The sequence below is a fragment of the Balaenoptera acutorostrata genome, chromosome 14 (assembly GCF_949987535.1).
Source record: "Balaenoptera acutorostrata chromosome 14, mBalAcu1.1, whole genome shotgun sequence".
In the NCBI taxonomy this organism is placed as follows: domain Eukaryota; kingdom Metazoa; phylum Chordata; class Mammalia; order Artiodactyla; family Balaenopteridae; genus Balaenoptera; species Balaenoptera acutorostrata.
Window position 1 is genome coordinate 84,466,309 of NC_080077.1, and position 15,512 is coordinate 84,481,820.

General features: G+C 41.2%; 1 protein-coding gene across 40 annotated transcripts in view; it reads right to left on the reverse strand.

Moving 5' to 3' along the window:
* RIMS1 (regulating synaptic membrane exocytosis 1) overlaps positions 1-15,512 on the reverse strand; it is a 465,974-nt gene that overhangs the window by 173,658 nt on the left and 276,804 nt on the right. For 36 of the 40 annotated variants that reach the window (XM_007166655.3, XM_028168809.2, XM_007166651.3 and 33 more), the window contains exon 1: positions 13,189-13,558. The exons of 2 other annotated variants lie outside the window; for them this stretch is intronic. In XM_007166655.3, the coding sequence (XP_007166717.2) occupies positions 13,189-13,288 (100 nt within the window). In that variant the 5' untranslated portion in view covers positions 13,289-13,558. Of the gene's footprint in view, positions 1-9,371; positions 9,459-10,010; positions 10,081-13,188; positions 13,559-15,512 lie in introns of those variants that run through there. 2 more of the 40 variants (XM_028168758.2, XM_028168736.2) reach the window with 2 other exon arrangements.

Consider the following 15,512-nt stretch of genomic DNA (forward strand, 5'->3'; position numbering starts at 1 on the left):
GTGGTGACCTGAATGGGAAGGAAATCGAAAAAAGAGGGTATATATGTATACGTATAACTGATTCACTTTGCCGTACAGCAGAAACTAACACAATACTGTAAAGCAACTATACTCCAATAAAAATTAAAAAAAATAATAAAAATAAAAAAATATATCGTGAAGCTATAAAACAGTAGAAAATAAAGTCACCCTAGCAAACATTTTGGTAACAGAAACAGATGTTTTGAAACCAGAGCTTCCTCCCGCCAAGTAAGTTACCATAAATATTGGGGTTTTTTCTCCTTTCTTTTTTTCTTTTCTTTTGTTGTTTGTTTGCCTTTGTTTTTATTTTGGCTATGCAAGCAAATACTTTATAGATCTACTACAGGACTTTTTTTTTTAAGTTGGAAGTTCCTTGACTGGCGGTGGGAAATCACTAGGCATAGCAATTTGGAGAACATGTTATGCCTCCATGTTATTCTAGAGAAAACTGGTAAATACACCTTCAAAATTATAGCCACGGGAAACCAGGTAGCAAAACACTGCAAGGTCACTGCGCTAGATCTCTGCCACAGCACCAAAGCGGTCAAGCTGTCCAGAGTCACCCCCTTTCAGCTGGGCTCCCACTCCAGGTGACGGGAGCAAGCGATGCAAGTAACAAAGCACAAAGCAAACGGAGGGAAGAGGCATCCTCACAAACACGTGTGCACAGGATACGCACTGCTAATTACCAAGACATCTCACTTCAGAGGAGCTGAAACCACTGACACGGGAAAGGGACCCTGAATATTTAAGGTTGGGATGAATGAGTCCAGAATTACATTTCCAATATAATAATTTCAAAATATATTCCTCTTAGATTAAACCTTCATACCAAAAGCTGTTACTTTAAAACATCAGGATGCCTCACCGGCCTTCAAAGTGCTCAAGGTGGTTTCTTGGTTGCTCATAGGTCAGGTGCCGTCTTGAGAAGGACCGGGTTCCGCTCAGGACGCCCAGGGCGCTGGCTGTTTAAACAGAGAACTCCACAGTCACCCAGCTGCACTGACCTACCCAAGCCCAGATCAGGGAGGACATATCCTGGAACACCCTGTCCCTGGATATTTCTGAAACGTTTAACTCAGAACAATAATGTGCACAGAGGTCTTGGTGAGGGAGAGGCGGTGAATCCATTTAGCTGTTCTAAAATCTAGCTGTGCATTAACCCGGACCACCAGCCACGCGCCCGGGCTGCGCTGTATCCCACCTCTGCCCCACTGTTCTTTTACCATGTTGTCCTTCAACATGTTATGCATTAGACAGATCATCACGCAGACACCGCTGCTGCTACTAAGCGTCTTCTCCATGAAACCACACGCAAGAAACGTCTTTCCGGTGTCCGTGTCAGGACAAATCAGTGAGCACTCCTACAACTGGTTTACTTTCATGTTATGGATGCTATACATTTTTAACTAATGACATTTTTCTCAAAGCACATGTATTAGGATGTTTATGGTTAAATCTACAGCTGAAATGTCTATCTTGATTCTCCCTCACGGATCTTTTCTACACGTTTTTCACTGATTCCACATGGCTGTATTTTTACATTTGGTAGAAACGTAAAGTCACTTTTGGTACCAAGGTAGACTTTAAAGTGGGAATTAAAATAAAATTGAATGAATATACCCAAAACATTATTTAATATATTTATTGTAAACCCTGCTTTCATTAAAATATAGATGTTTCCATCCATCAATCTCAAAATATCTTTCCTGCCATGAGAAATAACTAAAATGCAATTGAAGTACAGATGTTAGCTTGTCTTGAGCTTAAACCACAGCATTCAGTAAACAGCAAATTATTGTACGTTACTTGGGAATCTTGCCAAAGAATGGAAAGCAAGTGAAAAAGACTTCTCTTCTGGCAAAAACCAACATCACAAATCTGAGCTCCCAGACTTAATTTATTCAAAAACCCAGTAGGCCTTCACTCATAATTTTAGTCACAATCATAAGACAGTTTCTCTGGCATTCGACCCCACAGGACCACTGAAGATGCACATTGTAAAAGAGCAAGTAAGGGTTGCTACAGACAAACATATTGGCATCAATAAGAATTCACAGGGAACGGGACAGAGAAATTTAAAAGCACAAAAACAAACTAAACAAATTGGTTAAGGCTCTACATGCCCTCAACATTTTGATACTGTGAGTAGCTCTGAGAACACAACTGTCTTACCAGGCAACATAATAAACTGATGTTAAAACAATATCCAAAACTGGAGAGCTACATGTAAAAGAATGAAATCAGACCACTCCCTAACACCATACACAAAAATAAACTCAAAATGGATTAAAGACCTAAATGTAAGGCCAGACACTATCGAACTCTTAGAGGAAAACATAGGCAGAACACTCTATGACATAAATCACAGCAAGATCCTTTTTCACCCACCTCCTAGAAAAATGGAAATAAAACCAAAATAAACAAATGGGACCTAATGAAACTTAAAAGCTTTTGCACAGCAAAGGAAACCATAAACAAGGTGAAAAGACAACCCTCAGAATGGGAGAAAATATTTGCAAATGAAGCAACTGACAAAGGATTAGTCTCCAAAATTTACAAGCAGCTCATGCAGCTCAATATCAAAAAAAACAAACAACTTAATCCAAAAATGGGCAGAAGACCTAAATAGACATTTCTCCAAAGAAGATATACAGATTGCCGACAAACACATGAAAGAATTCTCAACATCATTAATCATTAGAGAAATGCAAATCAAAACTACAATGAGATATCATCTCACACCAGTCAGAATGGCCATCATCAAAAAATCTACAAACAATAAATGTTGGAGAGGGTGTGGAGAAAAGGGAACCCTCTTGCACTGTTGGTGGGAATGTAAATTGATACAGCCACTATGGAGAACGCTATGGAGGTTCCTTAAAAAACTAAAAGTAGAACTACCATACGACCCAGCAATCCCACTACTGGGCATATACCCTGAGAAAACCATAATTCAAAAAGAGTCATGTACCAAAATGTTCACTGCAGCTCTATTTACAACAGCCAGGACATGGAAGCAACCTAAGTGTCCATCGACAGATGAATGGATAAAGAAGATGTGGTACATATATACAATGGAATATTACTCAGCCATAAAAAGAAACGAAATTGAGTTATTTGTAGTGAGGTGGATGGACCTAGAGTCTGTCATACAGAGTGAAGTAAGTCAGAAAGAGAAAAACAAATACAGTATGCTAACACATATATATGGAATCTAAAAAACAAAAAAAAATGGTCATGAAGAACCTAGGGGCAAGATGGGAATTAAGACGCAGACCTACTAGAGAATGGACTTGAGGATATGGGGAGGGGGAAGGGTAAGCTGGGACAAAGGGAGAGAGTGGCACGGACATATATACACCACCAAACGTAAAATAGATAGCTAGTGGGAAGCAGCCGCATAGCACAGGGAGATCAGCTCAGTGCTTTGTGACCACCTAGAGGGGTGGGATAGGGAGGGTGGGAGGGAGACGCAAGAGGGAAGAGATATGGGGCTATATGTATATGTATAACTGATTCACTTTGTTAAAGCAGAAACTAACACACCATTGTAAAGCAATTATACGCCAATAAAGATGTTAAAAACAAAAAACAAACAAACAAACAAAAAAACAATATCCATTAGGCGATAACTAAACAAATGACTTTATGGCATATAAACTTTTATGAAAACAAGATGAAACACTCTTTTCTGCCTTCCTGCTTTAAAACAACAACAAAAAAGACAGTAAGCTGCAATTCTGATGAGAAATATTTCAATTAAGATAATATAAATGCATAGCATCAATAACAAAGTGGCTGGCAAATATGCAGCATATTTGAAAACTCAGCCATCCAGGGATTTGAGGCTGAGTTTCCACAATTCCAAAATTAAGTCATTACTCATCAATACTAGGAAAAACAGAAACATGTAGTAACTGTTTTAGACTTATTGGGTATTAAAGTAAGGATTCATGCACTATAAATATTATTTATTTTCTCCCTTTGAATGTTATATTTTGACATTTTTTGAATGCAGTACAAAAAAAGGAAAATATAGTGTTAATTGCTCTTTGTATAATGTCCTATATACAGAGTGGCTAAATTGTCTTCCAAAGATTTTTTCCAAAGTTGATGTCTCTCAAGTAAGAACAAAGCAAAGCAAACAAAACTATCTTTTCTAGGGGATTGAGTATGTAACAGAATTAAATTATGAAATTAACAGATATTTGGTGAAAAAATTGAAACTGAGTACTGTTAGCACTGATATGTAAAATTTTCAGTGACATTGAATCTGAAAATTGAAACTACCTTTAACTCTTTCATGAAATGGTTAAATTGAATGTTATTTCAATAATGTTAAAAGCAATAATTTTTCACATGTGTTTTCAAATGCAAATTTCATAAATCCATAAAAAAATCTTTAAATAATTTCTCCCAATAAATATGAGCACATTCAAGATTGATCAAATAACTTCAATGATCTTAACAGCATAAGATCATTATACTGTGCCTATTTCCATATAAAGAAACCTATATTTTAGCTAAAATGCCTCCCTGATCACAGCAAGAAGGGGCTGGAGAAATGAATAGAATCTACAAGAAATACCAAGATACTATAGTGATTATAATCGTTCCAATGTTAAGAAAAAAATCAGAGTTTACCTTAAACTTTCCCCCAATACACAGAGGTTTATTTAATACGTACTTTAAATCAAATTAAAGGCTCATCTCCATTTTAAAATGAGTCAATTAGTAGCATCTCCCAAACTCAACCTCATTTTCTTTCTACCTGGCAAGACGGTAAGCAGAATTTAGTTTTAGGTAAAAATGGCTTATTATTCATATTCGAAATATAGTTTTAGAGAACTTGGATTAAGGCAATTGTTGCAACTGTATTTTAATGGTTAAATACTTATTTTTCAAATGAGAAACTCTGTATTACTCTTGCTTGGCTAGTTTGCATTTTCTACTGTGGGAAGGGGCCGAAACATTGAAAGACAACATCTTGCTAGCCTTTACAATTTTACTCTTTACTAAGAATTTTGACAGTTCTGTTTTGTCTTCCAAAGTGATGCACAAGTAGTTTTGATGGCAAAAAATTACACACACACACCCAAACACACACACACACACACACACACACACACACACACACACACTTATCTTTGGGCCTGCTATCATCTCTGTTCAGTGTAATTATCATTGCATCACATTTGAGATCAAATATCCAGATGTGCTTTTAAGTCACAGACACAAACAACGTACCCCCGCCATCGACCTTTGTAAAAGCAGCCAGGGCTGGTGGAGACTAAACACAGTGTGTTCAGAGATTCTGTACAGCAAACTCAATAGGCACGACTTCAAGCAAAAACTCCAAAGAGGGATTCTTCTCCTCAGGACAAAACCTGGGTTTCTCACCAGTCCTCTAAGGGCCTTCAGATTAAACCAATATTTTGGAGACTTTTAATTTGTGCTCAATTGTTGTATCACTTTCATGCCTTCACTGAATAGCTGATTACAGTAAAATCTCATAGACTAAGACAAACCTTACACAGAGATTTCTAGAACTATGCGTCTGAGCTAGAATAAGACTAGCCTCTGAAATCAGAGCATCACAGCATATTGGTCAAAGAGACTTAACTTGTCAGGAAAAAACTAGTCTCTGTCAAGCCGTATGGAACAGAAACAAGCCCCGGGGCCCTCCAGGTGCAGTGAAATAATGCTGGCATGCTTTGTTATATTTGAATTTTCAGTCATTCCTAATCCATTTACCTATATCAATGTATCTAATCATTTATTTATCTTGTAGAGAGTTAAGCTTGGAAAGGATTTTTTTTTCTACTATGATCTGCAACAACAGGGCTCACGAAAATATCAAATGGTAATTAAGTTTTTTTAAGCAACAGCATTCTGAAGCAGGTCTTCCCAGGCAGGGCCTGGGCCCTGGGGCCCACCTCCAGCAGGCCAGGGTCTCTGCTCACCCCAGCTAGCACCCACTGGCAGGGGCCCTGCCCGAGACTCTCCCCCATTCCCGCACCGTGGTTGGTGGACCTCGGGTTTATCCACTAACTGTGGAACAGAAGTGGGTTACCTTCAGGTAGGCAGGACTTTTTCTACCACCGAAGGTCAAGTACTTTGCTTTTGTGATCTTTAAGGAAAGCTTTATAATCTGGGTTATGTGAGCCCTTTTACACGGTCTCTGATTAGACTCAGGAGATAAATACGCTCCTTAAGATTGTGTGTAAAGTTTTGTGTGCCTAAGTGTTTTTCTGGGGAGAGCACGTTGCATCCTCTACTTCTCTTAAGGGTCCACGATCTGTACCCAAATTAAGAGCAAAGGATTCACGAGTCTGGATGAAGGAGTGACTCAGCCTGGGACCTGCTATACTGCCCAGGTGCCTTCCCTCTAGCTCCCGGAATGATCCTCTCCTGCAGGGCCCCAGCCTCAGGGGAAGGCTTGAATTAAGACCCCTACTTAAGCTAGACACTCAGGAAAACCAGAAACCGTACTCAGGGAAAATGAACTTTGCGGTTACATACAGAGGGCAAGGGAATTCACATCAGAAAGCAATTTCGTGAGTTATCAAGACTCTAATAAAGCATATTTTTAAAAGGCTTGAATATCAATAGGCAAGAGAAATACTATGTACCGATGTGCTACTCTTCACTGACAAGTGCCTTGATTTCAAAGACATTTGCTAAAAGGGAAAGTACAGAAGTAATAAATTTATATAACCTAAATAAGTTATGAGAAAACATAATCTTGAAATAAAAGTAAAACTTCAAAGTGGATAAAAAATTGTTCCAATTTGGACCTGCTTAGAAGTTAAGAGTAAGCTTCAAGGGCGAAGCATTCTCTAGAGAAAAAAAAAAGAGGGAGAAAGAAAAAAACACTGCAAGGCTAACAGCTTCTTGTTACAAAAAAAACCCCTTCAAAAGCTATTAGTAAGTCTAAAATCTATGACAGATCTTATCCTATTGAGAACATGTTTGCTAGAACCCACCATCTGTTACTATCAATATGCCCCCTTTCTCTGAAGTCAGCTTTAAAATTTGTTCAGTGTTTAGAGTTTGTCAGAATTTATCTTCCAGGTCTTTAAAACGTATACAACTCATATAAAACCTCCTCTGAGACAACTAATTTAAATTAACTAGGCATTCAAAGTTCTTGGTTGCATTTCTGCAACAAATTGACCAACTCATTACATGATTAGGACAATTCCCTTCTTAATGACTAAAGATGGCCTAGTTGAAGCAGGCTGTCCAAAAACTAAACCCATTTCATTAGCCTGCAATTTACAGGCAAGATAATTAAGTCTCCTTAATTATTGATATTATTACAAGATAATTGCTAGTTCTTTCATTGATCCCTCTATGTTGTAATTTGACGTGCTTCTTCCCAATCTCCCTGGCCTTAGAAAATTGAGAAGAACAGAAAGTATTTTATTTATTAAAAGTGTCTGTGGATTATCTGGAGGAGTATAGGGAAGAATATATACTTGCTGTTCACTGAGATTTTCGTCTTTGTTTCCCAAATCCTTCCTTCACTCCCCTGACAGAGCTCTCCTCAGGAACATTCCCAGACGGCACTTGAAAATGAGAACATCTCCTTTTCCTGCAGAGCTTTCCAACCACGCACAACGACTTAACTGCACCACGTAAAGTCAGAAAGTTGGGAGAGACCTGAGCGGACCATCTTCCGCCCGACGGAGAATCACTTTACTCATAAAGCCACTGCCCTCCTACGTGCATGTGTAGAGACTGTAAGTCACTCAGAGCGGGACACAGGAGTCCACCACGCTGTTCACCCTTCCTCGCTCACACACAGCGTGGGAGCGGAACCATCCCGGCCTCAGGCTTCCCCTAAGGGTGGCTTGTCCGTCACCCGGACCCACGAATGATGACCATGAACACAGGATTCGCCACCTTCCTCAGCGAGGGATGATCAGCCACGCTGCAAGCACGCAGCTCAATTTGCAATCAAATCCTTCTGTTCTCCCCAAAGCAACACGTACTGTGTCTAGACTCATGGACGGGAACTAGCCCAGGACAGGCAGCGACAACTGCTTCTTCACACTTTCTCAAGGGGGAGGTGGCTGGAAGCTGCTCTACCGGTTGCCTCCGGTCTTTGGATCCTAAGCTTGCCCTCAGCAGAAGGGGACCTCGTGAAAGTCCTCTGCTGAGAAGAGCAGGCGGACGCTGCCCTCCGAGCACACGCTCTGCCTGCGAGGGAGGATGGCCGGCATCCCTGGCAGGCGTCCAGAACCCGCACCTCTGCATCAGCACCGCATTGCTGCCGCGGGACCGCGGCGCCTCCCGGCCCTCCCCACCCCGGGCGGCAGTCTGCCAGCAGGTGCCCTCAGGACACTGCGAACTCCTCAACGCCTATGGGGCAAAAGACTCTCAACGGAGCCCAGAGATTTACCAGTTTAATTCAAAAAAGCCATAAGCTGCCTTTCAGAAAAGCCTCAGCTGCTAAAACCCTGTGAAGGGAAGGAAAGGCCAAAAGAGCTCTATGGTCCCCCTTTAGTAAGAAGACTGTATCCCTTTAAAACCTTAACAGTAAGCTCTCCTTCTGCACAGACATCACCATCAGACGATCTTGAGCGCCTGAAAAATGTGATTCCATCCCTACTGAGAAGACCAGCAGAGTCTTTATCAAACTGGCAGATGGAAACGGGGACCAGGAGGGCTTGCTCTGTCGTCCAAGGCCACACACCCGAATCTGCCACACCCAAAGCACTGCCTTGCCCTTTCCTTCTTTCTGTCTGGGCTCTCTGGTCCCCTTATTCGAGCAGGTTTCCCTTCAGTCCACAGCTTAACGTCCCATAAAAACATAGGTATTTCCACGACATGCTCTAAAATCAGGGCTGTCGGTCACGGGAAACCTGGCCTCAGCAGCCTTTGTCTAAACACTTCGAAATAACAATCTACAGACAAACTTACAACTTTCTGTTTTTAAGAAGATTAAACTATGAAGCGTTCTGATTTCAGTAAAATTCGGTAAACAGGGAAAACAACTGCCTTGGGTCAATCAGAAAGGAAAATACATACTTTCTGAATTAATTGTCTATTGTACATATATCAAGTCGAGAGTTAAATACTAAACTGTAGACAACGAAATGTACACTTCAGATATTCATTTAAAACATGAAAATAACTTCATACAATGCAACTAGAGGATTACCACTGCGTTTCAAAATGATAATATATCTGTGTAATTTCCATGTTCAAAGCAAAATATTCCTTATTCTCTGCTGATAGAATCTAAATGAAGCATTTTAATATCTTACTCTTTTAGATAATTAAACGAATATTCTGTTAATTTTACATTTATGCACAAGATTAATATTAGTTTAGTTTACCTGTTCTTGAATGCAATGTATGAAGGAGTAGAAGCTGCAGAAATCCAGAAAACATAACCGCAGCATCAGAGGAGTTAAACAGAGGCTGCTGGCATCAGATCACTAAACTCTAGCTAGCAATGGCAGCAAATTCACAACACAATAAGTAATCCACGGAAGTGCAAAAGAAATGTTAAATAACAGCCCCTGCGGTCCTTGCATTCTAAACCAACACCAAAAAAAAAAAAAAAAAAAGCCTGCAGTGTCCAACATTATACAACGGTGACACTAAACAAGGCCATAAGTGCTGCTGTCATCAAAACAGATCTCTGCAGTGTGCAGATTCTCATTGATTACCGCATTACTGATCTATAGTGCTCTGTGCTGTGCTAAAGAGGTCCCCACCCTAGCAAACACCAAAGCTCCAGGAGGTCCGTGATTAACCGTTTCCTGAAACAATGCACAGACGACGTTACCTTCCTTCAGGCAGAGACTTGTAAGGCAGTGGTCCCTTAAAGCCAGCACTGGACAGAAAACTCAGGCAGAGGCTTGAAAAGGCCCTCCTCTTATCCCCCCAGTGACATTTCAAGGAGACACCCAGGGGCTAAGATGACAAAGGCCAGCAGCCCCCTGCTGGCTGGTGGACCCCAGAGCACTCACCTAAGATGATTTGGTGCCAATCTCAATCCCTGGCCGTGGTCCTGCCAAGCCCTGTGAAACCCATCGTTCCCTCTTCAGTCTCCCTACCTGAGACCTTACTCAGCCCAAGGACAAAGGGCAGAAGGAAGCGTAAGCCAGGAGTGCGTGAGCAAGTGCCGGGAGTAGGACACAGAGCTTTGTCCAGCTGTACCAGACGGCCAGCCGGGCGCTCACGGGGGATCGTCTCCAGGGGGCAAAGGGACAACCCAAACCGGTGTAGCCGGGATCGAGGGGAATGGGGTGGGCTCACAGCTCCAGTATTTTTAAAGATGCAGGTCTCTGATGACTGTGCAATCACAACTCACCGTCCACTAGACTTTTCTCACTGAGACGAGATCACCGTCTTCTCACCAGTTCCCCAACATTTCTTGATCCCCCTGGACCATATACCACAGAACAGCTGCTTTGTAATGATGTCACTGCTCCAATGTCATGTTTATTGTGGTATATCATTCAGTTTCCAGAAACAACGAACTTCTCTAGTCTAATCCGCTAGGGACTATAATTGAAAAGTCGGGGCAGACTGCTTCTAGTTTGTTTTAGAAGATGAAATGATCAAATGATGATAATAGAGAATTAAGACCCAGGTTTCGTTGATTTAAACTAAATGCACTGTGTTTACTTAAATTATAGATACTGGGGGCTTCCCTGGTGGCGCAGTGGTTGAGAATCTGCCTGTCAATGCAGGGGACACGGGTTCGAGCCCTGGTCTGGGAAGATCCCACATGCCGCGGAGCAGCTGGGCCCGTAAGCCACAACTACTGAGCCTGCGCGTCTGGAGCCTGTGCTCTGCGACAAGAGAGGCCGCGACAGTGAGAGGCCCGCGCACCGCGATGAAGAGTGGCCCCCGCTCGCCGCAACTAGAGAAAGCCCTCGCACAGAAACGAAGACCCAACACAGCCAAAAATAAATAAATAAATAAATAATAATTTTAAAAGAAATTATAGATACTGGTCAAAAATAATTACCAGATAAGGCAAACACTAATACTGAACTACGGTTCACTCATCGTCACCAAAGCAAGCGCAAAATATCAGCCTGAAACAAATGGACTAATGCGAACATTGTTTTCTCCTCTTAAAAAAGCAGCTTTGGGATCTCTACTTAGAATCTTTATATTTTTTTCTTTACCCCAAACTTCTAAGTATGCTTTCATAAACTGGCTTGAATAAAAAATTGGCCACATGGTTGCTGGTTGAAAAGAGAAAGGGAAATAAACATTAGGTGAATGAATCTCTGTCAAATCGTGTGATAAATAGGCATGTTAATGGTATTCATTTATTTTTCACAGGCATAAGGCAAAGTCAATATTATTTACCCCATATTACAGATGAGGCTCAGAGAAGACAGTTAACTTGCCCAAGGTCCGTGGTTTAGGACTAGCAGAGCTGGAATTTGAACTTGGCTTTGTGTGACTGGGAGGCCCAGCTTTCCATGACACCTGGTAGGTACGAGCTGCTGTGATTATATCCGTAGGTCACCTCAAAGTTGCGCCACCTTTTGTGAAAGTGACAGTGATTTGGTGGGGAAACAGGTGAGGCCGGGGGGGCCGACATTCATCCACCTCCACGTGCCACATGTGGGGCCGGTGACGATCCTCCAGACAGGTTTACGGGGCGAAACTTATGGGGCTTGGATTGGTTTCTTCCACTGTGCCTCTGTCATCAAGACGCACAAACAGCAGGGTCTAGAGACGGACGAATACCAAGGAGAACCAGTGGAAGGAGAATCAAAACCTTCAACAACCAATATACCCAAGTCCGCCCGCTGAGCCTGGCACTGCAGAGCTTGATTCGAGGGAAATATAAGAGTCTGTGATCTTATACGCTTATGTAGGCAACGGAATTAAAACACTTACACCACATGTGGCTATCGTCGTGCCTGACTTTTGAGATATTTCTTTTTTGTATTTCTCTTCTCCTATTTCTTTTTTTCCTCGTTTAGCACCTGGAATGGGCTTGTTCCAAATGATAAAATCATTTGAATGCTAGTCATCTAATATCTACCTCTCATTCCATCTTATACATTTATGTTAATTTGCTGTAACTATCTTGAGTCCCCTACATGGTAACAAATTTTATTTCTAACCAAAGATGTTTGATAAACCAAGTAAGGTCTCTGAAATGGTACACACAGCTTTCTTAATTACAGATTCGAAATAGAACCTCAAAATTAGGAGGGGCTAAGGTTGACCTTGTTTTAAAGGACCTTTCACTCATATCTGGGTACCACATACTCCAAGATCCAATGAATGGGTAATGAGTGTCCTTCACGGAGGCCACTGTCCACGTGTAAGTAGGAAAAAGAATCCTATCTTCATCCGTCAATTCAGAAATTTATGTTAACAATATTTATTCATTGAAAACATTTCTACCACTCTGTCCCTTTTGCACCACACATATCCCTCTCTGGGGCTACATGTTTCTTAGCCTGCCACTCAGCTGTGACACCACTGCCACCCCAAAGACCAGCAGACTAATTTCTCTTAGGAGAGAACATACAAGACCTAACATCGACCGCAATGGTGAGCTTGCTTCACATATACCATCGACCTATGGCGCTGTGGTGAGCATCAAGGCCTATGTTCGTGGAAAGGCTTCAGCTCTTCCACAAGCACTCAGGACCCATTACTTGGAAAAAGTGACACAAACTTCCTATTTGGGGACTGATTTCCTGCTAATAATGACTCCAACTTATGTCTTTCTCATTTTTTGTTTGAACAGGAGATCGCAAAGCACAGAAAACGTTGACTACAAACAAAAGTCATGCACACAATTAAACAACTAGTTATTGTTTTCCCTTATTTTCAGAGCACAGTGACTTTTAATATTTACATGTTTCTGGACTTAGCTATTATGCAAGAAAACAAATCACAAATTTGATTAATCATCTTAAAATATTTAGGGCTATCTTGTAAATCTCATCATGACTTTTCAGAGAGAAAGACTGATGATCAAGTTGGTAGCTGGAAACTTGGCTCTGTTGAGAAAACGGAACAAAATCACATCCTACCTGACGCACACCGGGAATATTTACTCAGGAAAGACAGAGAGAGAGGGAGCGTTAAACACGGACTTGCGTCCAACCAGATGAAACAATGAAGTGGGATTCCCACGCCCCAGACTCTGGTCCAGCTTACCGGCACCTGCTCTCGGGGCCTCCATGGTCCCCTCTTCGGGGTCTGCAGCCCTCACGTCTTCCCACCCTTCTGAAGACACGGGTATACCGGGGGCACACATGACAGCAACTCGCAGAGAAATCCAGCCTGGGGACTGTCAGCCTGGCTTTGAAACAAGTTCAAGATCATCCAAGAAGTGCACACAGTGACTCCTCCTGCCCTCGGCTTAGGCCGTTGAACCACCCGGAGGTCAGCAGCGGCAGAAGATGGAAACGAAGGGATGCTGGTTGAGCAGGAGAAAGTCACTCTGCATGACCGGCTCAGGTCATCGCGGGCACTGAGCAGCTATGCAGGCACTGCCTGGATAGGACACCGTGCACAAGCCTCCAGGCCTAGTGGCCTGGAGCCTGGTAGCACTTACTGAGCAGAAGCATATTGGCATCTCTGTTGGCTTTTAACCAGATCCACGGGATTCAGGAAATAAGCTCTCTGCCAGATGACACCGCTCCCAGCCATTCCTTCTGTTTACTTATCCCCCAGTCACTCTAACTAGTGTCCTTTCTCCTGCTGTGCGCTTATTTGTGGAGAGGGCTAAATAAAGGATTTTTATGACAACCAAATGGCCACTAGCCCATAGGATGACTTCTTAAAGCATAACTCCTGCTTTTGTGCAGTACTGTTAAAATCAATTAAATGAGAGCATTCCTTATTATTACAGCTCTGATTTGTGTAGAAAAAAATGTTTTGTTTCTTCCTGAAGAAATATTTGAGGTTAGGCTATTTTTGTGCATATTATATATTCTTTATATAATATTTTCCTCCTATTACATAAACTTTTAAAGGTAGATTCCCTCTTCCTGTTGCTGTATTTTCCTAGCAGAGGCAAATACATATATATATATATATTTGTATACATATATATACACACACACACACACACACACACATATATATGGCTCTGGGATTTCTTTCCTACTATATGTGACATGGTACAACATTTCCAGACTATGAAGAGCTATACCTTCTTTTAGATAAGATGCAAACTCCTACTTCATGGGAGAAAAAGGAATTAAGGGATTATATTTTCCTCTACCATAACGAAAACAAGAGGTACACATAATTTTAATTTAAGCATACAAATGTGCAGGTAATCATTACTTTTTTGGATTTTAATACAGATAATGCTGTAAATTGTAGAAATAATGTATATGAAGGTATTTCATATTCCCTAAAGCATGTTCATGGGTTGTAAAACAAATCTGAGAGGTGACCAGGATGGAGAGCATTACAAGAGAATCAACCATTTATGGAAACAGATATGAAGTAAATACCAAGACTGGTCTGTCCTGGAAACTAAACTCCCACATCATCAACCCACTGCTTCCACTTCACCAAGCTTTAGTATTCAAATTAAACTTCAGTACTAATACAACAGGTGGAAAATAGAGGTAAAAATTATTACAATCAAATGCCAATATTGTTAATGTTGAAATATTAATCCCATATAGTACTCTGGAAATCAGGTGGTTTTTTTCCTCCACAGTCCTAGTATTAATTAAAAAAAAAAATCTGATTTAAAATCCAAATCTCTTACTAGTGCACTCTGAAGTAATAATCGATATGTATTGAATTTCTAAGTTCTATATAATACTAGCGTATTAAGGAAAGTGGCACTGAAATACTGCACAGTAAATGTATATATTATTTCCCAACAGACTTGTCTATGTAATGTCCTCGACTGCTCACAATCATATCTTATAGAAAAAGCAAGGTATGCTTCCATGTGGACAAATATACTGAGTAATTTTAAATAATGAAGTTATGAACTACATTGCAAACTCCTGATGGGATGTAAGTAAAGCATCTACTTCTCTATGGGGCTACAGACTGAAGACCGTCCAGGTGGAAATAACACCTTGCCACTCTCTCTACTGGTTTTACCTGCTTTGTGAGCCACACTGCATTGTTTTAATGCATTGGCACTTAAGAATATGGAATCTAAGGAAAAAAAAAAAAAGGTCATGAAGAACCTAGTGGCAAGATGGGAATAAAGACACAGACCTACTAGAGAATGGACTTGAGGATATGGGAAGGGGGAAGGGTAAGATGTGACAAAGTGAGAGAGTGGCATGGACATATATACACTACCAAACGTAAAATAGATAGCTAGTGGGAAGCAGCCGCATAGCACAGGGAGATCAGCTCGGTGCTTTGTGACCACCTAGAGGGGTGGGATAGGGAGGGTGGGAGGGAGACGCAAGAGGGAAGAGATACGGGGCTATATGTATATGTATAACTGATTCACTTTGTTAAAGCAGAAACTAACACACCATTGTGAAGCAATT